This window comes from Cydia amplana, chromosome 13 (assembly GCF_948474715.1).
Source record: "Cydia amplana chromosome 13, ilCydAmpl1.1, whole genome shotgun sequence".
Classification (NCBI taxonomy): Eukaryota; Metazoa; Arthropoda; class Insecta; order Lepidoptera; family Tortricidae; genus Cydia; species Cydia amplana.
The window spans coordinates 3,620,713-3,645,338 of NC_086081.1; the positions used below are offsets into that span (position 1 = coordinate 3,620,713).

At 39.9% G+C, this 24,626-nt stretch overlaps 1 protein-coding gene across 1 annotated transcript; it reads right to left on the minus strand.

The window, feature by feature from the left end:
- Window positions 1-933: 933 nt before the first annotated feature.
- On the minus strand, window positions 934-24,188 carry LOC134653347 (regulator of G-protein signaling 20). Its single transcript, XM_063508683.1, has 6 exons — window positions 24,078-24,188; window positions 6,806-6,894; window positions 5,603-5,692; window positions 4,820-4,881; window positions 2,166-2,332; window positions 934-1,136 (listed from the first exon to the last, which is right to left on the minus strand). Exons 2-6 carry the CDS (start codon window positions 6,892-6,894, stop codon window positions 945-947), a joined length of 600 nt encoding a protein of 199 aa, XP_063364753.1. The 5' UTR covers window positions 24,078-24,188; the 3' UTR covers window positions 934-944.
- Window positions 24,189-24,626: the final 438 nt, after the last annotated feature.

A 24,626-nucleotide genomic window follows, 5' to 3' on the forward strand; every position in this document is an offset into this window, starting at 1 on the left:
AAGAGAAAAATATTATAACCAGTTGAGCCAGCCTCGCTTTTCGTTCAATCGTGTCCTTATATCTTATTCCAGTGATAAATACGCATAGAGTTACCATTTAACTGAGACGGGTCGTGATAAGTTAACGCGGTTGATTACAGTGAGGTTATGTGTGATTTGGTTTATATAAACGAGCTACATCTACTAGGGATCACCAAAAGTAGCTCAGGAACCGTCTGAGTTAAGTGGTAAAGCTATAAATAAATACGCTCACGAAATAATCCATTAAAGGTTTTGTATGCACCATCATGTAATCATCCATGAATGAGTTATTCGGGCGTTGTACGAAATCATTGTCGTGGAGACATCTTCAAAAGACTTGGCATTCGTTTTCATGACTTCTCCGGTTATAAAAACACAAGATCTTACACAAATGCTGCAGAACGCCATGAAAATCTACCAGTTTTCGTCCAAAATGTATCCACAAAATTAAATCTGTCGAAATACTCGAATATGTCTCGTGCCTAATGTACGCTTTATACAGCCTGAGAGCCTACCGGGAACCCGTTCGACGTTTTGCCTTCCTCTCACACTTACGTACGAATTTACAAGTGCGATAGAGAGGCAACACGTCGAATGTGGTTCGCGGTAGGGCCTCTGCGTGGCGGGCGTTCAACGGAACGATTGGCAGGGCGGACAGCGTATTGTCAAGCGGAAAAATGCGATCATCATCATCATCAGCCGCTAGCATACGTTAGGATTTGTTTATCATGAACGCTCCAACTAAGGAACAAATTATATGAATTATTTTTTAATTTGTGACGGTGGTCTAGTGGTCAGGGCGTTAGCCGCGTAAGCTGAAGACGCTCGATTCCCGCCTCGGCCACCGTCGGACTTGGTCACTCTTTGGTGTATGATATCTATTTCAGTTTATAATGAACACTAAAAAGTCCACACAAACAGCTTCACTGCGGCGACGCGGCCGGCGAGTTAGGCACATGTGCTAGGGTCTTATACAGAGGTGAGTTGACGAAGCGAGGGTAGGAGTCTCGGTGCATCAGCGTGTAGATCTGCAGCTGAGCTTCGTCGAACGTGTGCGGGGTGGGTTCCACCATGTTGCGGTTCACCACCTCGCGCACTCGAGAGTCCAAGGATACCTGGAATTATTACGTTTTTTTAAGAAAAGGATAACAAAAATATGCTGGGAAAGAAAACAGAATATGACTGATGGATTAAGGAAGGTCAACAGTTTATGTGACTCTACATATTGGCATTGGCTTAGCGAATGTATGCTAAATTACTGAATAAAATATTTTAATTTCTGTTCTTTTAAGTAGAAACACCACTGTGGGTGGCCGAAGTATCTAGGCATCTGCGCGAATGCAGAGGATGCTGGTCCAATTCCAGCCCTGGGCACTGCTGGGTCTGCTGGAGGCCTTGTCACTCTTTCTTTCGTATATGCTATATATTTTCAGATTTCTGGAATATCACCGTTCCGTATACGGAGCAGAATAGAAAAAAACAATAGAAGAGTACAAAAACGTGACTCTCTAACCTATATCGCTTATAGTATCAGTGAAACGAGATCTATTCCCCTAAGCGCCACTTGCACCATTCCACAACCCGGGTCAACCGGTTAACCCTGGAATTACCATGGTTACCAGTACAATTTGACACTGAGTTAACGGTTAAACGGCTGAACTTAGCGTTAGTGGGGTGGTGCAAGTGGCCCTAAGTGTGGACTCTTCTGTTTGTCTTCAAGTCGAAATTAAACTTTCGTTTTTAAACTGTTTAGACGACAACGGTGCACGAAGTGCAGCCGCCGCGAGCACTCGAGCCTGAGGAAGGACCCCCGACGGGCTCAAACATGTCGCCAATAGCGACTAAAAATCTAACTGAGTAACAATAACAATACAATATTTTTATTGACAATAAAAGTTTAACAGGCACGTTTGAACCCCGCACTACGCATGGCCTGTATCGCGGGGGTCATGGTCGTCACGAGTTACCAATAATAACATTTATAATTATATTAAACATAATAATAGGAATTAGGAAAGAAAGAGGAGTGTGAACTTGTATGTGTGTAAGTTTGTTGTGAGGAGGAAGTGAAAGTGTGAATGAAAACGTTGTCGTCAAAACATGTCTTTAAGTCATGAGAGAACGGTTAGAGAAAAGTGTCTGACCTCTTTTGGTGAAAGTATGGAGATGTAGTCCTCGTATATGAAGCGAGCCTTCTCCTCGACAGCATCAGGGTCCGTCTCCCGCTTCAGCTCCTCGCACGCCAGCCAGAACATGATGTTCTCCTCCGAGTACTCGCCGCGCAGAAAGTCGCGGAACACCTTGCGCCCGGCTGGAACACAAGGATTTCATAAATGATGATGATGATGATGATGATGATGGTCTCCTGACCAATTTCGGCTACAGCGACTGTATTCTCTGGAGTAGGAAAATTTTAACTCGTGTTACCTATTACTTAGTGTAAGGCCTGAGTTGACGCTCGAAGCGGAGCGTTCGGCGGGGCGTGCAGCGTGGCATCGGGCTCATAAGTAATTTGAGCAGCGTGCACTAAGGCCGCTCCTATACGCTTGCATTTGTTTAACATGCACGCCGCACGCCCCGCGCCGCTGCACGCCCAACTCGAGCGTCCACTCAGGCCTTACACCTAGAGTGTATAGTCTGTGCGGAAAGAGAAGAGTCGTGGAATGTATGGGGCCCAATACATTCCACGACTCTTCTCTTTCCGCACAGACTCTAGTTGATCCACTCTGTGGTGCGCCCTTAGGTGGCTCACGTACCCCATCTTCTTGCTAAATACTCGATCGCATATTGAGCATGTCAGCACACCCCCTATATATAGTTGTAGAAAAGGGTCTCTATTGTTTCCCAAATAGTTTTAAGCCATAATGTATCGTTTGCCCGAATTTTCGTTAGTCATAATTCATTTGGTTCAGAAACGCGTCACTTTTCAGGACTGCCATAAAACAAACCTAACCTAACCTATCTATAGGATAACCTAACGAAAATCCTGAAATGTTAACGGTTTCAGTTTTATGACTAATGATAATATGACAAACAATACATTATGGCTTAAAACTTTATGGGAAACAACGGGACCCCTGTAGGAAATTGAGGTTGGCGGCCGAGCCTTAAGCTCATCTCGTTTTTTGACGAGCTCACTGCGGCGTTCAGTCTCAAAAACGCTATTTTATAAATAACTAGCGATCCCGGCTTCGCACGGGTTAACAAATTATACATAAACCTTCCTCTTGAATATCTCTATATATTAAAAAAACTGCACCAAAATCCGTTGCGTAGTTTTAAAGATTTAAGCATACATAGGGACAGACAGACAGCGGGAAGCGACTTTTTTTATACTATTTAATGTAGTGACTTGCCTCGTCGGTAATATGCCCTACTCCAGCTGCCAAAGATACGATCTCAAATGCCAAGAGACGTCCCTCGGATACAGATGCTGCTTAAAGGATGGCTCACGCTAGACCGGGCCGTGCCCGGGCCGAGGCGTCAAACATGTCATTTTTTATGACAGCTGATCGGTGATCGCGGCCCGGTCTAGCATGAGTCATCCTTAAATCATCTAGCAAGGGATAGGCCTCGTCGTTATAAACTTTTTTGAGTTGAATTTCAAAATTTTCGATCAAAGGAACCGTTCATAGGAAATATCTTAATCAGTGATCTGTTTTATTTCGTTTTCTACACAGGAACGCAATGTGGCATGGTTTATACGAAATTACGACTGTGCCTGCCATCTGACCTATCCCAGAGAATTATTGGCCCGAGTTCCTCAAAATTTTAATGAAGACCACTGGTTTCAATTTCAAATGATACTTATAGAGTAAGCGTTATTTTAGAACTGTGTACAGTTATGTTGACAAAGATATTATTAGAACCACCAGTTTATACAGAAGTTCCAAGAATCTCATTGGCACGAGCCACGGTTTGAACGCCTGACTGACGACCTGAACGTTCAAAAATCGCTCGGGCGTTAGTGATTTTATAAACATCATCATCATCTTCCTCGCTGTATCTCTGTCTTTTTACCATGACTCACGGGAGCCTGAGGTCCGCTTGGCAGCCCAAGAATTGGCGTAATCGCTAGTTTTTCGAAAGCGACTGCCAAATGACCTTGCAACCCAAAGGGGAAACTAGGCCTTAACGACTCACGCTGGACCGGGCCGATGCATCCGACACGTCATTTTCTATGACGGCTGATAGGTGATATCTGATACTGAATAACCAGGAACGTTGCAAACAGGAGAATACTTCAACAAGGTTCATAGTGTGGAAGTTATTAGTTTAAGTTACAAGCTACTGAAGTTGTATAAAGGGTTTGGTCCTTCGATCCGGATACAAACTAATTGTAAGTTAGTTGGCATTCTGTCGAACTATTCAGAAATGGGAAAGACTCCTGTATCCAGTAAATTCTATAGTATGTAGTTCAAGCGTTCACTAGGGCTCCTATCTTCTCGCTAGAATATTATAGTCTCCGATAATTCAGATCGTAAAAGAAACCACAATTTTCAAAATTACGATGTTCAAACTATACACCGACGACCGGTCTGGCCTAGTGGGTAGTGACCCTGACTGTGAAGGCGATGGTCCTGGGTTCGAATCCCGGTAAGAGCATTTATTTGTGTGATGAACACAAATATTTGTTCCTGAGTCCGTGTGATACGTATTTACCTATATAAGTATGTATATCGTCACCTAGCACCAGTACACGCTTTGCTTAGTTTGGGGCTAGGTTGATCTGTGTAAGATTTCCCCTGATATTTTTTTATTTTATTTATACATATATAAACAGTAAAACGTTACACACCTGCGCTGCGCATGAGTCTGTCAAACGACTGCCCCCAGCTCTGGATCTCCTCCAGCGTCGGCCTGGAAACGGAAATACAAATACAAATGTTTTATTTCGGAAATAAAATATTATTGTTGTCTGAGAGACCCACAACACAAGCTTTCTTGAGCTTACTATGGAACTTTAGTCAATAAGTGTAAGAATGTCCGATAATATTTATTTATAATAACATTTATGCTGGCCCCTACACATAGCCTGTTTTGTGGTGGACATAATGCGGTTTACAAGTTAAAACAATACATTAATGAGGTTTAAACAAAAAGAAACAATTATTTAGTTAAAAAGAAACGGTGAAGAATGGATTACATACATACATATAGGTACATCACATACATACATGGGGATTGCTTGACCGACAAGAGATTTACCGCAGCTCTTAAGTTTATGATGATATTTCATTAAACAGGTATGTTTTGTACTGGTCCTTGTTGTCAGAAACCTTAATCCTGTAGTCAACAAGCCGCTCACTGTAGGCATGGCTTCCATGGGTTAACAAAAAAACTTGTTTGGGTTGGGTTGGGTGCTTGGAAAATCTTGTAAAATTTGTAAGTGTCAATGAATTGTGTCTGTGTGGGTCACACTTTGTGCCGGTCATTGATGAAGGCTATTGTAATTTCTTTTGTTTTTATCTGATGTCAATGCCATATATGTTGTGGGTATGATTCATACCGTACCGTATGAATAAAGACATTATCTGTCTATCTGTCTTAGTCTCATGTGGCTTAAAAAGAGTATACTCACGGCGCATCTCCGTCGTTGAGCAGTGGGTCCTGCGGGCCCGGCTCCCGGGGTTTCTTTCCGGGACCTCCCTCCGACCCGCGCGCAGCCAGGCTGCAATAGAAAAGATTCTTTAACCATTTCTAAAATAAATGATCTTTACCTGCAAAAGCATTCCCAGCATTCAACTTACACAGTGATTAAGGTAAATACTGGTGCTCGACGCGGTACCAGTACATGTCATCTTGAAACTTAAGTCACTGTCAATAGAGGTGACAGCAGGGCATCTATTGGGCATTAGCATGTCGAGCACTAGTACGTTTACCTTACCTTTACTTCAACGGGACTTATTGCGTATGCTTAAGTTTTAAAATTACCTCCGACGTTTGATGCCGTCCTCGCATTATCTCCGTGGTCTCGGAGAAAGACTGGCTAAAATTGTACGTTTTGCACTCTAAAACTTAAGTATACACAACCAAGTCATGTTAAATAAATAATAATATGTGAAAATCGTGTAAGTTTAAATCAGTATTTACCACAAAGTATCTACATAGACATAAACCTACCTTGCTAAAAAGTATCTACCTAGACACAAATCGGCAGACTCCATTTTTCTATGCAATGGATATAGAATTCGATTTGAAGTACGTTTATTATATAGGCTACAGCATTGCCTGCTGCCAGAATATGACGCCGGAAAAATATATATTTTGGTTTACGTATAATTATACAGTAATTTCACGCTATTGTTTCCAAACCCGGAACCCGGAATTATTTCTCTAGTAGATTTCTGCACTCACCACTTTGCCCTGCAACAAAGACAAAATAACCTCAATTAAAGCACGTACATAAACCGATTTCACTCGGTCGACACACAAAACTAACGATAGGTATTAAATTCTTCAACGGTCGATACTTTCCGCTTACATATATTATACCAATGATCCTAATACTCTATTCCCGATTGCAATTGCAATGTTTTTTTATTTCAACTCAATGTAAAACTTAATTATACGCAATTAAGTCCCATTTTAAAATGTAAAATAAAATAAAATAGGCTGAAATCGTACCACTGTCCTCCGCATTCGTGGCGGGTGCCTAGACCACATGGCCACCCGGACCGGGTCTAATTTTCTCAAGTCTCTGCAATCTCTTTAGGGCCTTCGGCGCCCTCTGTCCTGGACACTGGAGGCCTTAATCGCTTTTTGTTTTGATTCATGTACTCACCAGGAACAAGAACAACAGCAGCACCAGCAGAGGCAGCACGGCTTGGCGGCGGGCCGGCAGCCGCGCGCGAGCGCCGCCAGGCTGCACATCTGCCAACATAAAGAACACTTTGTAATGAATGAATGAATGAACGAATGGATGAATGAATGAATGAATGTTTATTTGCATCAAACAAGCGTAAGTACATATAAGTGTTACATTTTTGTTTTTGAACGATCCTAGTTTTGCCATGACTGGCGTACAAATGTTGTCTAATCTTGCTCAGAAATCACAGGCACAGAATAAATAATAGTAGTACTAGGCATAGAAGATTCACTCCCTAACTACTATGGCTAAACACCAAAATTGGTGTGGCCCGCATGTACTTGTAGTGTAAGTAATTGTAGCGACGCGACGAAATCGCGGAGTGACCCACGCCACAGGGGAACATAAAGTAAGTTGAATCAACACCGAATCATTGTCTGTAGTTACTAAACTGTTTACTAAATTAATTATATTATTTAGAGGAAAAAGGGTTCTAAGAACTATAGAAACCTAAAGTATGTACAGAAAGGACCCCCCTGCATAGATAGATTGTATGCAGGGGGTACATAGTTTCAAAAGACGCTGTTGTGTCAACCTACCCCTTTTACAACTTACCTCGGCCTCCCCTACCATGAACATCTAGAAAAACGGTCACATTGACATTTAGATCGTTATTTCAGAACGAATTTACAAATCGATGGTTGACCGTTCCCTGAAATAAAGTTACTTTATTATTTAGGCACAAAAACACTCACTCAGTGAATAACGAATTGCTCTGTCTATGTCGATTGCATCAAAAATGTAAGAATCATTATTCTAATTTAAAAGGTAGGTTTCAATAGGATAAGGGTTAGAATAGAAAGGACAAAAGATTTTATTTGCAACTATTAACCAAAAAGCATCCAAAAAGTTGCATTCTACGTTTAGTTGTAGGTACATAACTTTTGGACACTATTTCGTAAAATGCATGTTTCATAAGTAGAATAATTGGCCATTACTTTCATTTTCTGTTGTTTTGATGGAGAAATAGGCTTAATTAGGCTATCAATCCCGATAGCTTAGTTCATTAAATAACTACTGTAATAGTAACTCACTGACCCTTGATTGTCATCCGATTTGTATGAAAATAAAGCATCTACCACTGCGTTGGCATCTTTTTACAATAATCAATATGAAGATATTAATTTTGTTCATCAAATACCTATTATTGGTTCAGGTAAATTTGGAAACACAGTTCTTATACACGAATTCAATATCTATCATTTATTTTGTTTTGTTTTTCGCTTTTCACTAGACTAAAGTTCAACTAAGGAACAAATATGTGGCCGGGTGGTCAGTGGTCAGGACGTAACCGCGTAAGCTGAAGATAATATATCTACATATTTCAGTTTATAGACTAAAGTTACAAAACTCATGCCAGACAGTTACAATAAAATCTATAAACATTCCGCAGTAGCACCGAGTTTACCAAACACAACCCCATGACCCGACATATATTTGAGCCATACATTGACCCAAATCGCGAGTTTCGACACGACGTTTGTATCACTAGTGCAGTACTTGCTCGCACCAGGCCGATTCTAATGCAACAATTTATTCACTGGTAAAACTAGTACCAAAATATATATTATACGTCCTACAATCTCGTCCTCATATAGTCATCTAGTAAGGTCTAGACGACGATATATTAAATATATACCAGTACCGTAAAATGGGGTGAGTAGGGGCAAAACTGACATTCAAACCTCGATAACATTTTATTTTTACATATGCAAACTGAATGGTGTATATAACAAGTGTCCCGGACGTTTGTATTTTAGTTTTTATTTTATTTTGGGTAGTTCCATTTCATAACTTTGACGATAAACAGGAAATCCCACCTCACCCCGTAGTCCCTCGTAATTGGAGTGAGATGGGATTTCATACCAAGGTGATTTTGGAAGATTGTTGGATCGTTTTTTTTTATTATGAGTATTATAGCTTCATTTTAAATTGGAATACATTATTTTTGTAGCAGTAGTTTTAAAATTCCATCTCACCCTCCTTTCATCCCTTCTCTCCCCATTCATAACCCAACTCTCCCCGCGAACCCTACTCACCCCATTTTACGGTAGTTATACCTAGAAATATAAATTAATAAATAAAATATTATTGGATATTTTTACACAAATTGACTAAGCCCCACGGTAAGCTCAAGAGCACATAGGCTTGTGTTGTCCATTGGCAGGACCATCGGCTTCACTGGCAGGGTCACCACCCACTAGGCCAGACCAGCGCCCTGTTTATCAAAAGCTTGTAACTTGTAATACTAACGGATGTCACTTTTTGACAGCTTTTGTTAGAAAGGGACTTCCACTTGTATTACAACTTACAAGCTAGACTTATATCGACCGGGATATGAACCGTGATTACCTTTTGTATTGTTTTTGAGCTCCCAATATTCGATATAAGTCTAGTGAAACTAACCGTGAATTATTCAAAACTTACAAGTTTTTGAGAAACGGGCCCCGGCCATCGAAATAAATACTTACATACATATAGAAAACATCGATAAATCAGGAACAAATACTTGTGATAAACACACAAATAAATGCCCTAACCAGGAATCGAATCCCGGACTTTCTGCTTCGTAGGCCGTCTGCCGACTAGGCTAGGAGGCCGTCAAAACAAAAATCAATAAGTGTGAGCGAGATGAGACGAGACGACTGTGATATGACATGACACGACTCAAGGTTGTATCAAAAGATGCAAACCGTATCAAACTGTGCAATCAGAACTGGCCTCCAGTTACGAGCTACGTTACGACGTTTTCAGATCCGATACATATCTAATCCAGATCTAACTCATATCCTATAATTTAAATTAGAATACGCCTGTTCGTGTTACGCTCCCGTGGTATAACTTTATTAAGTATAAAAAGATTTTCAAAAACTTCAAGTCCTTGAGTGAAACTATAACTGACCGTTAATAGCTTCAGGTAATTAGACGCAAATTATAAGGTAGTTTAATATGAACACCCCGAAACTCGGAATAATTCATCGCGACAGACCGTCAGGTGAAGGTCACAGCAGTAAACCAATATTTAAAGAAGTTATACCTGCTTAATTAATATTTTCTCGTATAATTAATGACATGAAGCCAATTGGAACTTACGTTCTGTTAGAAAATAATGTCATTTCATCCTCCCACAAACGAAATTCAACCCAATCTTATCTTATACCTTTAAACGAGCAATTCTTATATATATATATATATTGGGGATCTCGGAAACGGCTCTAACGATTTCGTTGAAATTTGGTATATGTGGGTTTTTGGGGGCGAAAAATCGATCTTATCTCTGAGAAAACGCGCATTATTGAGTTTTTATATGTTTTCCGAGCAAAGTTGGGTTTCTCAGATATTTTACTATACCTACTTAAAACAAGATTCAAACAAAAGGGAATTTGGGTCATACGAAAGTTAATCGAAAAAAAACTATGGAACTAATATAGGCCAGCAGAAATAGTAGTTATTACTTGGCATCGATAGTATTCGATAGCCTTTTTATAGCGCCCCCACACATTAAACCGAACCACCCTGAAGACTCATTAGATGACGCACACTTGGTGCCAGGTTCGTCAACGCACCACTTTAACTGACTTGTTAAATATATGGGGCATTATCTATGAAAAGGGACCTTATTGTCGATGGCGCTTACGCCGCACAGCGTCGCGCGGCATTGTATTTATATCGGAGCATCGTTAATAATGGCGTATGTGCCATCGACCATAAGGTCCCTTTTCATAGATAACGTCACAAATTAGTACCTGCCGCCTCAATTCGAATAATTTTTATAAGTTGTCACTGCGATGGGATAGGTACCAATCAGTCAGTGTCAAAAGTGACATTTCTGCAACTGACATCGTCACTATTGTCTGAGAGATCGGTATCGTATCGCTGTGATATCTTATAAGCATTGTTCGAATTGGGTCGTTAGTCTCCTTGACATTAAGAGCCAACAGGAGCTAAGATTTAAATATTTTAGGTAAATATATCCGTCTCGCTAACGGAAGCGGCTCCTAAAACTAGTGCGATAAGGACAAGGCGAAAAATCCTGCGTAAAAATCTCAAAAATCGAGGTTTCGTACTCGACTGTTTCCTCCTCCAAAACTTAACCAATCGTAACCAAATTTGGAAATCTAAATGATTATGACATTATCTGTGTCGGACCGTTTTGCTTTTTTGACTAATTGATATCAGTTTTGAATAGCACGCCTCCCATTGCGGCATAGTCAATACCTAATTGACTATGCCGCAATGGGAGGCGTGCTATTCAAAACTGATATCAATTAGCCCTTCAAAAATTGCCAAAATGGCCTACATTTTGGCAATTTTTGAAGGGCTCTAGCGCCTTAAAAAACAAAAATATCAAAAAAATCAAAACGGTCCGACACAGATATTGACAATATTAATCTGTGTTGAAAAAATCATTTCTCTGCTTCAAAACCCACGGAGGAAACAGTCGAGTACGTTTGTATGGAGAAATGACCACTCCTGTTGGCTCTTAAAAGTTTTGAATGATTCACGGTTATTTCACTAGACTTATACTCGTATAGACCGGGATATGAACCGTGACACACAACAACTCTACACAACTTTGACACCCACCCGCTATCTTCAGTACCGTAAAATGGGGATGAGTAGGGTTCGCGGGCAGAGTTGGGTTATGAATGGGGAGAGAAGGGATGAAAGGGGGGTGAGATGGGATTTTAAGGCTACTGCTACAAAAATAATGTATTCCAATTTAAAACGGAGCTATAGTAATACTCATAATAAAAAAAATCGATCCAACAATCTTCCAAAATCACGTTACAACCAGTGTATGTTATGTGCAACACTATATTACAATTATTACACAGCCTACATGTGTTGCCAGGCCTTTAAAAAGAACACATAATGAGGTAAAAGACCTTTCACACCATTATTGGATCACCCGATCACCCCACCCGTTCTCCACGGATGTGCCCCCCCCCACTAGGGGGGAACACCCCTTAAGGCCAGCGGGTCGCCCAATATGCCACGCTCGCAGTATTCAAATGATGACACTTTCAATGTGTGATAGTTTGAGACCCTTGAGATCTTTTCAACTTCATATTTTCTGTAGCGGCGTCCCAGATATGGGACAAAACAGCAAAGTTACTGTACTATCAGCCGCAAAATGCATGGCGACTTTATCAATTAATCATACATTGTTTGTTTCCCATAAAGTTTTAAGTCATAATGTATTGTTTGTCATATTATCATTAGTCATAAAACTGAAACCGTTAACATTTCAGGATTTTCGTCAGGTTATCCTATAGATAGGTTAGGTTAGGTTAGGTTTGTTTTATGGCAATCCTGAAAAGTGACGCGTTTCTGAACCAAATGAATTATGACTAACGAAAATGGGGGCAAACAATACATTAAGGCTTAAAACTATTTGGGAAACAATAGAGACCCAATTTCATAGCTACACTGTGAAAATAACTGTAATGTTTAGTGAGAATTATATTTGTCAGCATATACCGATGGTACAGACACGTGAGACCATTTTAGAAATAACAGATGATAATAATGACGGTCAAAAGAACCATTTGTTTCCTCATTAAAAGGGGCAGGCATTCCAGAGAAGCTCGGGTACGTGACGTGACGCATTTTTGAAGTGAAAACTTCTTTAGCGGCGCTGTGCACTTTTTATGACGGGGAAAAAATGTTACACTCGTAACAGGTGTCACGTGACCGTAAGACGTAAGACGGTCACGTGACCTGATCGAAAAACTGTTACTTCAATGTCATTGAGTTTTTCTTTATTGATTTAAGTGCTATCTAGTGAGTTTCGATCTAACTGGTACCTATTAATATAACTCGAGTACTAACAGTGATGTGCTTAGGGGTTTCAAGTAATGCGACGAAATAACGCTAGATGGCGTTGACCTCAATTATACATAGTGCTGCAGACATTTTGCAATAGTGATTGAGTTTTCACTTCTGCTGCACTCCCTGAGTGCAACCCGTTGTTTTTTTAACACCATTCCAGAAAATTGTTAGGTACGTGGCGCTATTTTTGTAAGACTTCAGATAAAGCTAAGAAGCCGGTATACGGCATGATAACGTTTGATAACTTTAGCTTTATATTCAACGGTATATGGTAGGTACAAATTACTGCAGGTTATCAAGGCAGCTGCCATATACGTCACGTTCCTGACAAAGTACCTATACGGCTACCATCAGTTTGGCACTGACATAAACGCCGTCGAGAACGTAATTTACTTTCTATACATGTCGCTCGTACTCGCATATTAGTGCAAACGAGATGTATAGAAAGTAAATTACGTTCTCGATAGCGTAAATGTCAGTTTTCACACTGTCAGTGACTCACGGTACGGGCTCTAGACTAGACCTTTTTGTAAAATGCCCCAAAAAACAAATTCATCTGGAAAACCTCGAAAAACAAGAGTCTGTTTCTACATGTTCTGGTTGTTAAATGGTCGTATTTCGCCAATTCCCTAGTTCCTACAGAATCTATTCATATAGGTATCTATTTAATTACTATATCAAGGCCTCGGCTATCAATCGACTGATTTTATTGCCTCAAATCCTACTCATTATATCGATTTAACCCAGTTTGCGTCTATCTGTCCCTTTCTACGTGGTTGATCTTTTTCTGCCCGGTTCAGTGATTTTCGTAATTAAATCTCGTGTGGCGTTCGTCACATAAAGGAGTCTTGAACATCAAAAGATGCATCAATTTACTTCAGCGTGTATTCACTGGTTTAGCCGGTGTAATCGCCGCTAACGTTGTACCTACTCAGTGCCGGCCCGAGCCCTTGATCAGGGTAGAGCGAAGGGTTGAAGTTTTTGTCCACCATGTTAAGTATAGGTTTATTTAACTGAGGCGGTTCGTAAGACGCATGGCACACTGCATCCGATCCGAACGAATACAGTGTGCTCCGCGGTTTATAAAATGAAACTGCCGGGTCTCTATTGTTTCCCAAAAAGGTTTAGGTAAGTCATAATGTATTGTTAGTCCGCATTTTCGTTAGTCATAATTTGTTTGGTTTAGAAACGAGTAACTTTTCAGAATTGCCATGAAACAATCCTTACCTAACCTAACCTATATATAGGATAACCTTACGAAAAACCTGAAAAGTTAACGGTTTCAGTTTTAGGACCAATGATAATATGACAAACAAATTATGACTTAAAACTTTATGTGAAACAAAGGGACCCCAAATGAAACTAATAATACCGGAAATATCGGAAGATATTTCGATATTGACGATCCACTTCAGTTCCGGCAAAGAGAATTTAGTTACATATATCTTTGAATCCGGTATTGAAATATCGTAAAAATCTGTCCGATATGTCGGTATTTCATGACCGGTACATTACGGTAAGTAGAAGGTACTAATACCATAGATTGCAACATAAACTTCTGGTACATATCTAACCCTTTTTTTTTATTATTGTTGTTTTGTAACTTGAGTCTCAAGTACTCGAAAAATGTAACCCCTTAGATTTCCTTAACCTTGCGATGTCTACAGGAACGAGGTAACCATACCATACTATAAAACGGGTTTGACCCAAATAGGTTAAGTTATTAGCATAAAAAAGAGCGTACCTCGCCATCACACTCCACAGTTTGGCGAGTTTTATGTAATTTATAAAATGTATGTTAGTTTATCATGAATAAAAAATTAAAAAAAAAAAACTGTGGACATTGGCGTCGCGTAAGTTTTGTTTATCCCCGAACGAATGCAGCGTGCACCGCAATGGCGGAAGATCAAACATCGTTAGTGTGGTACTGGGTGAGGGTCGGGTATTTATAGTCTACATCTAAACAGCGGCGTCCGAACTCCACATGTGATTATTACGAACTGCACAGGCAAATTATTATGGGCGGTCATATAGATATAGATAAAATTATAGATGCGCTAAAACAAGCCCTACAACTTAAGTGGAAATGGGCTGGCCATTTGTCCCGATACTTGGACGGAAGGTGGACCTTAAGAGTAACAAAATGGCCAGGACCAAGGGGAAAAACGATGGGCAGACGACATCATACAGATAGCTGGAAAGAACTGGATGGAAACAGCAAAAAATAGAGAGAAATGGAAGGGTACTGAGGAGGCTTTTACCCAGCAGAGCAGGGATCAGTGCAATCAAAAGTGCAACCAATTTAATAAAAAAAAAACAAATGATATTAAAGCACTGAGCAAATAAAGCTATAATAATAATATAGATGAATCAAGCACATTTTAGGATAAGGTCTCTTCTGTGGACATTGAAAAACTGATATCATCATCATCATTTTAACCTTCGGTCGCCCACTGCTGAGCATAGGTCTCTCTTCGTGTACGCCACTTGTCCCGGTCCTGTGCTAGTCTCATCCAAAAGTGCCCCGCGATACTTCGAACGTCATCCACCCATGAGCCAATGGACGCCAGGCGCTTCTTTCATCCGAAAGCGGCCACCAAAAACTGATATACATATTAGATGATGATAGATGTCATATACTAAAGAAAAAGTAGCAGAGCCCTCCAATGGAGGCCGAATTCTTCGACCTTCGTCTTTAGCTATCGCGGCTAGCGGCATGAACCCCTAGGCCAGTCCGTCATCACAAATGAAACCTAACCAGTCACATGAATGATATGTTTCAGTGTGTCCTCTATTATTATAATAAAATAAGGGTGACAGCTGGCAACTACAGTGGCCAAAAGCATGTGAGTGTAATATTGCATGTTCAATATACTGCAAAACCGATCTTACGATTGCCGTGTCGGGTACGGCCTGTGCAGACACACTCACAGTCAAGTCAATGAACTATTTCCGAAAAATAATAGAAGTAATAGCACCAACCGCCTTGCGGATCTGACGGACACCTCTATAGTATAGGGATGCGTATAGAGTCTATACGCATCCCTCGGTATAAGTTTACAAAATAATGGTATGACTCACACACGGTCTGCTCACAAAAACAAAGCAACGTTAACATGTTAAATATGTTATGATACGTAGCCGTGTGTTTATAGGGTTACTTAATTATACTATCAAAATATTTACTATCATATGCATACGCATTTCAGGAATAGCTTTAAAACTCATTAGAGAAAAAATAGAAAACGCAATTTAAATATTGTATGGAAATGGTCACGTGACTTTCGTAGCATCTGTCATCGCAATATTTTTTTTTCTATTCGTTTAGCATTTGTCGATATATCTACCAGACGACGCGCGGGTGGCATAACTGGAAGTGTCGACTCAGTGTAAGTCCAGTCGACGTCGAAAATATGTTTACATTTTTCGCCGCATTACAAAGGAATAAGGTTCAAAAGTGTAAACATATTTTTGACGTTGACTGTACCAACATAATTTCGGGCTCAGATTTTCACAAAACCAGTGCCTGCGCCAATGTTAGAATTAGCTTTAATTATTTAGCTGCAAAGGTTAATTTAAAACAAGCCTAACTTATCAATTTTTAGGACTAGTTTGTCCAGTGGAACCTGTATAGGCAATAGGCATGCATTATGTATATTTTTAATAATAAGAATATTATACACCAACAACGACGAAACGCAACGCAAAAACGACGACGCAAAACGCAACGCGACGCGTAGAAACGCAAATAGTAAAATAATGTTTTATTTGCCAGTTAAAGCACTAAACGACACTAAAAACCGTACTAAATCATAATACCCAGAAATTGAAACTGTAACTCAAAGCAATGTGATTTAATTACACGACGACTTTATTATTTATAGTTTCTGTTATTTTCAGTTGTCTAAATATAAATCGTCCATTAATTGGGCCAACTCTAAGTGTGGTTACATAATTCATTGCCGTATGTCCGCTTAAGATTTACATCTAGCTGGAGTCGGATCGCATTTTACTAGTTACATGATTTTGAAGTTTATTTCCAGATAGTTAAACTCCATATTCGATTGGCAGCGTCAATGGTCGCAAGCAAAGGGCCTATATACTGCGAATGCCTAAAATTGCAAATTGTGCGGGCATTTCTCTCTGTCACTCTAATTACGCCTTAATTAGAGTATGCCCGCCATCTGCGAACTTCGGTGTCCGCGGTAGACCCTCAGTAGTAAGCGTTTCACGATTTTGCTTTTTCTCAAATATAGAGCTAATGTACAGTGTAGAAGGTTGAAATTTCATTGACACTGAAATAAAGTGCGTCCGACTCAAGCCAGTTGAGGCGATTCGTATATTAAGAGTTTTCACGGTCAATTTTTTTAGCGGATCGGTGACAAACCTTGCCACATATTTTGAAGACTATTTGAATCACAATCAAGTACTTGGGAGGTACTGACCGCGCTCTATAAATTATATTTTATAGATGGGTTTTGAAAACTATAGGTACTTGGTCAAGCAAATCTTGTCAGTAGAAAAAGGCGCCAAATTTGAAAAATCGCGGGTTAGCAACACTACGTTTGAATTGTTCGAAAATCGCGTGTCATTTATATCTTATTTGTGGAACTCTTTTGTTTACATTGCTGCTTTTTGTTCGTTTCCTAGGGACACAGTAGTTTGCTTTACATTGCTACTGACATATCCAGCTTTTCCTATTGTTCTCTCTCCTGTGGACAATAGTTAACAGCTTGTGGGCATGTAGGTAATTATTTTTATCATACTTATCCAATTAAAAGGAGTACTTTTTCATGTTGATAAGGGATAAATAGGAAAATTAACCATTATAGCCCTTAACTTTTGGGTATGTCTACAGAAAAGACGTGAAGACAGTTTTGTGTTTGTGCCAGATATTTACCTAATTGAAAAGACTGGATACCTACCTATAGGTCGTCCAAAATGGTGTACTAATATTTATTAAATAAGTAAACAAGTAATATATCTAAAATTGTATTAGAATACTAATATTGTATTAGAACAAATTAAATTATTTTCAGGAAATATTTTAATTTGTTTTTATTTCAAGTAGACACACTACTATATAAATTATAAACTTTAAATAAATGTCATATACTAAGAAAAAGTGACCAAGGCCTCCAGTGCCCCAAGCTGGAAACGAACCAGCGTCCTCTGCTATCGCGGCAGGTGCATGTCCCATTCGGCTATCTATTGTTATTTACTTGTCTATTGTTATTTACTTGCTTAGTTTTGTAAACATGATTCTATCTTATACTAATCTTCCACAAACAAAGACAAAGTCCAATCGATTTAAATTTATCCATAATTCTGTGGACATTATCAAACAAGGTCGAAGATAGGTACATCAATGTATGTGTCCAAATAAAATGTCAAATAAATCTAGTAGGTAAGTAGACTTAATTGGTTAAAATAATATTGACGTGTTTTATACATGAGCATTTCTCAAAAAATTTGTACATTTCGATCAGATCTTAGATTTCTATAAAAATTGGTATGCTGGTAAAGTACATGAAGCTGAACAATTTCCACCATATTTCCCAAAATGTCCAAGAAAGTTTGTATGAAACATTCCTTTTTTGTTACCAAATATGTAAGGAAATCTGGTAACAAACAAGGATGTTTCATACAAACTTTCTTGGACATTTTGGGAAATATGGTGGAAATTGTTACCAATTTTTATAGAAATCTAAGATGTGATCGAAATGTACAAATTATTTGAGAAATGCTCTAATAGCAGGGTTTTATTATATTTAGTATCATCTATAGATATGCAATGATATTATATAACCATAGATAAGTTATACTCATACTTGAGGAGCACAAAAAATACTTCCATATTTATTTGTGTGCCTACGAAGAAATCTCTTATTTTTGAATAATTTTCTCATTCCATCCATCTTTGTCACACTCATTGTTAAACATAAGGTCGTCTCTTTCTCTTTCGGTGTGCGGGAGCTCGTTAACACGTGCACATTTCTCGCTTGTCCAGCCGCGTCTAAAGGCAACTTGTCCAATTTGTCACAAGTTAAGCGCTTCAATTTTGGAACGCCTATAACCTATCTTGAGTTATAAATCATTGTAGATATATATATGTACTCGTACATTGTAATTATTTCAGCAACACAGTCATGAACTCATGATTCAATTTTATACAATATCCTACGTTTGACAGCCTAACCTTGTCGTTAGTGACCCTGCCTACTAAGCAACAGGTCCCTGGTTCGAATCCTGGTAAAGACATTTATTTAAGTAGTTATATAATGAATGGCCTTTAACATCCATGCATGTTTATTGGTATCAGATATATCAGAGGTAGCAAAACGTGCTGTCCCTAGTGACAATGACATCAATAACGGGGCACCAATAAGGTACAAATCGGATACCTGTTGCGAGCCCTAATTTGCCACCTCCTGTCCGCCCTTCCCCCTATTCCCTGGGGCAACGCGAACTATTCGAATTTAGAACACCTCAGTGGTACTATTAGCTTTGACACCGCATACGTAATGGCGTAGCTGTATTTTTTTCTCTATGCTGTCACTGTAACGTGTAATTTTACAGTACATATAGTGCTACTTTACCGCACTAGTGCGATAATTAGCGCATTACGTAACTACGACTATTTAATTTTGTCTTAATTGTCTTATAATTAAGGGACTTGTATGCGTTCGAAATCAAAAATACTAGTAGTTAATTTGTAAATTCAACTTTCTTACTGTGGAATTGAGTGGTGGAAAATACGTGTCAGTAATAAGTTTGAAGGGGAGCCTAAATGGGTAACTGGGTTAAACTCGTCCACTGTAAGTCTGCCGGATGGCGAATCATGTACCAACTTACAAATGCATCGGAGAATATTAATGCTTCGTCGTAATGTACTCAATAAAGTACGAAGCCGATTCTAAATTTAATAAAATGATATCAATCGTATCATAAAAATAAAAACAAATCGAACTACAACGCCATCTACAACAGCTGTCAATTCGAAGCACGAATTTGAATACTTCTAGGTACAATTAATAAATATTGGTCGAGCTCCTCAAATGGCGTAAATAGGCAGCCATTGATTATGATTGCATGTTTGAACCGTTTGGGGTCTCCTGTGGGACCCTGAGCCCACTCTATATTCAGGGAGCTAGCGAAGCGTCTCACTGATATTACGGACCAGACCAGAGGGCTGGTTACTTCCTTGCCCAGCGAATTGGCATCGCCATACAGCGCTGCAACTCCACCAGCCTTCTCGGCCCCCTACCACCCTAAGTGTAAGGTCTGAGTGCATGGACGCTCGAGTTGGGCGTGCAGCGGGGCGGGACGTGCGGCGTGTATGTTAAACAAATGCAAGCGTATAGGAGCGGCCTTAGTGCACGCTGCTCAAATCACTTGTGAGCCCGACGCCACGCTGCACGCCCCGCCGAACGCTCCACTTCGAGCGTTCACTCAGGCCTTACACTTCGCCGACCTAGCCCCCATTTACTTGTCGGGATGTTATTTTCGAATAGTCAAGTAGTTTGACGGCATACTTAGCACATCTAAACATCTGTCTCAGCCCGTGATCCGCTTTTCATTGATACTTCGCCTCTGACGTCATTTATTTGGCACTTGATACAATCTCCCATTCATAAACACAATCATGCGTTTGAGACGCTTTAGTACGAGTCTTCCTTGTGGCAAACTGATTTAAAAGTGGTTTAAAAATAAATTAAATTAGATCTCAAAAATACTAAATTTAACGTAAAAGTTAAACGGACGTATCAAACAGATACTTAGGTCAACCGGGATAAGTGCAACTATGGGGTTATTGCAGCTTTTTCAGTTATCTAATTTATAAACAACGGGGATTATCAAATCTCCTGTTATCTCGGGATAAAAGCCTGAGCTACTTGCAGAATAAAACGTAATGTAGAGGGCGTTCTGGCGGCCTAGCCAAGGTGAGAATCGCTTGCGCTTCGCCATCGAATCGCTTTGTGTATCTATCACTCTTCCATATTAGTGTGACAGTGACAGTTGCGTTTCGTTCGCTACGGAGCGGTAGCGATTGGCATGTTTTCTACGGCACCTGACCATACGTATTCGAGAAATGACGAATAGACGTAATTAGCCAATAGTTGCGTTTACCCCGATTGTCCTATTCATTGGCTGCACGTCTTCTCTCTCATCTTCGCCTCAGTGGTAAGGCAGCCTTTAACCGGTCTGTAGCTCATCTCATGCACTTAAACGGTAGACGTACAGTTGGTGACCATTGATATTGGCATCAAAGACATATGTAACTCCGTTTAAGATGAATAAAGTCTAAGGAAAAAACGTGCCTCGGAAATCAAGAAAAAGTCATTATCGGATAGATGGCGCACACACCTTAGGCCTATGCTCGGCTAGATGGCGTTGACGACACCGTTTGATATTTAACAATTTTAACACATAGGCATCAGTGAAAGAACATGGGTCAAAATTATATAAAAATAATATGTAAAATCATTTATCATTTATTTATAGAAAAAACATATATAGTTTTATACATTTCCATTTTGAGTTTTATCGTGTGTCGATAGATGGCAGTAAATATTTACTGAGACTACAAAATGTACTATGGCAGGACCTGTCTATACTATCTATTCTCTTTGAATTTCAATTGGCCTTTGCGTCTATTGCAGACGATTTATGGTGCAAATCGGAGAGACAATGACCTCTCCAGACTTAACATCCCTGCGTTGCCTCTTTGAATTTAATGCAAAATATATCAGTTTCGCAAGCAAAATCCAAGACAATGAGTGCCTAAGTGCTCTCGTCCTTGTAATTACCATCGCTAATCGTTTAATTGACATGACAGCTTGATTGGGCCGCGACACAGACAAGACATCCTCCAGACTGAGCATAGTAGCGCTACCCCCTCTGCCACAAATATATGGTAGTTTTACTCCATTTTCGAGTCAAAGTGTCTTTGTGTGACGTCCGTGTCTTTGAACGGACCAATCACGGCACGGGACTCGCTCACCTCGTCCCCCGCACCCCAGTATTTTTTTTGTATGAAAAAATTGCTCTAAACTCCGTCTAGAGGATTCCTAGTCTATGGGCCGCGATGATAGTCATTATTGGTTATGATTGTAAATAGAATCGCAAATCATTGTTGATGGGATGATCGTAACGATGTTTGATTTATGATCAACTAGCGACCCGCCCCAGCTTCGCACGGGTTGACAAATTATACATAAACCTTCCTCTTGAATCACTCTATCTATTGAAAAAAACCGCATCAAAATCCGTTGCGTAGTTTTAAAGATCTAAGCATACATACAGACAGACAGCGGGAAGCGACTTTGTTTTATACTATGTAGTGAAGTGAAGTGATGATTAGAATAATGGAGCTTAGAAATATAGTGACACTCATTGCAGCTAATTACTCAATGTAAGGTCAGATGGGTTAAGACAACTGGCGGCCTAGCCAAGGTGACGATCGCTTCGCCATCGAATCGCTTTGTGTCTCTATCACTCTTCCATATTAGTGTGACAGTGACAATTGCGTTTCGTTCGCTACGGAGCGTTAGCGATTGGCATGTTGGCTCCGGAGCCTGGGGCGAGAGTAAAGGATGACTCACGTTAGACCGGGCCGTGCCCGGGCCGGAGCGTCCTACATCCCATTTTCTATGGCGGCTGATCGGTGATCACGTGGTTCCATAGAAAACGAAGCTCCGGGAGCTCCGGCCCGGCCCCGGCCTGGTCTAGCGTGAGTCATCCTTCACACTTGTAGGGAATCCTCATACTGTTACTCTTGGCCCTAGTAAAATAAACTATGGTTCTCTTAATTCACATGAGCTTACTCAGAAGAAAGTCTTCACTACATAGTATAAAACGAAGTCGCTTCCCGCTGTCTGTCTGTCCCTATGTATGCTTAATAGTTCTTTAAAACTACGCAACGGATTTTGATGCGGTTTTTTTAATAGATAGAGTGATTCAATAGGAAAGTTTCTGTATAAATTACCCGTGCAAAGCCGGGGCGGGTCGCTAGTAGCGTATAAAAGACGGATCTGATGTTGTAAGGCATTCTTTAGTCAGAGATTGCGGGTAATTACAGAATAAACAAATCAAAATAGTTTATGACGTTATTAATAAACGTGCTACTTGACTAGATTAGCTATTAATCGTTTGTCCTAATCTGTCATTTTGATTTATGTATTCAGTAGGAAAGGGATAAAAAACATAAATTAACTAATTAAGGGTTGTACAGTTTTATGAATGTAACTAAATTTTATAATTTTGCCCAACAGTTCTGCTCTATTTTACAATTTTTTCCACCAATACTTTAAAGTAAGTACTCTTTACTTCCTTATTTACCTATAAAATATAGCAGCCTCTTACAAACCTCTGTTAAATGTTGTCTCTTTCTAACAAACGAAATTGTCAAAATGATGGATAGGGACAAACGATTATCAACGGTTTGTTAGATTTGCCAAACGTTATGATCGTCATATGACTCAATTAAATAAAAGGTATCTATTAGACAAGCACACTAATATTTTGATATAATCACATTAGGTTATTTCTGTAAATAATATGGATATGTCATATACAATCTTGAACTTTGTATTAGTATTTGATTTGTACTTACGAGTACTACCTTCTAACACGACTACCTATTAGAAAATACTCCAAACCCTTTCACTGCTACCCTACACGCGTAACGCTACGTCGTAGTAGCATGGTTTTCCCGCTATGTAGCGAAACTCCTGAAAGCTCTAACAACGATTGGCGCTAGGTTGACCATGATGTCCATGGTATACGTGCTGTTTTACAGTTCAAATGTAACAAGAAATACCGCGTCTTTATCCGTGTTTCATATAAGTATAGTTTGATCAGCTAACGATAGTAGAGACGCCTGAACCCTGAAAAGGGATATAAGGTAAACGTACTATTGGACATGCTAATGCCCAATAGATGACACCCTTCTGTCACCTCTATTGACAATGACTTAAGTTTCAAGATGACATGTACTGGTACCACGTCGAGCACCAGTACGTTTACCTTAGGGTAACATTCCATTTCTGACCGCAGCTGCACTACTGGTACTGAACGCGTCGCTGTTACTGTCATATTTCCATAGTAAAATGAACAGTAGTGCAGCTGCGGTTGGAAATGGACTGTCACCTTTAGATTTAGTTTGCTTTCACATCCAGAAAATATTTAGAAGATTTAGGGTTTACGAGGAGATTGAGAGGAGGGTTTAGGAGTTTCAACAATTGGTCGAACCAAAACTCCCGGGCAAGCGATCAATGCGGCTCCATATACACAGACAGAGCACTTCACTTCACTGACCCCACGGCACGGGTCCGCCAGGGTTGGCACATACCTGCCCGCTAGGCGCCGGCGTGGGCCATGCCGACGCTAGCGCGGGCGCCTCATACGAAGAAGCCGGTCGGTTCGGGCGCGGCCACGGCTGGGGCGCGACTGAGCCCGCGATCGACCGCGGGCGCCGCGCACGCGCTAGGGCTGCCTACAGGGGAAATTGGGTTTGAATGGTTCTCTTTGTATTGGTGGAAAATGAATGATTTGATTAATATTCGTTCTTTTAAGTAATCGTTGGTAAGTTTGGGAACGAATAAAATTATTTTGTTGAATATTTATATTGATTTACATCTTTAGTTAAGTAGACATACTACTATATATATATGTACTTAAATTATAAACTGAATTCACCGTCACTGAAGGGTTTCGTCACTTTTCTTAAATAGGTATATATCTATTTCAGTTTATTAATTGTTGACACATGATTACTTTTTTTTAGATTAAATAAATAAAATAAAATAATTTAAAAAATACAAAATGTTGAATAATTTTCTACTAAGCAGATTCTCATTAGTAGGTACTGGGTAGGGTAGGCAATGTTACTCTATGCGAC

Coding starts and splice junctions, on each gene's coding strand:
- LOC134653347 (XM_063508683.1), bottom strand. CDS start 6,894: ATGTGCAGCCTGGCGGCGCTCGCGCGCGGCTGCCGGCCCGCCGCCAAG. Junction 2,333..4,819: donor CAGACTCATGCGCAGCGCAG/GTGTGTAACGTT, acceptor CTTGTGTTCCAG/CCGGGCGCAAGGTGTTCCGC. Junction 1,137..2,165: donor CCATACTTTCACCAAAAGAG/GTCAGACACTTT, acceptor TAATAATTCCAG/GTATCCTTGGACTCTCGAGT.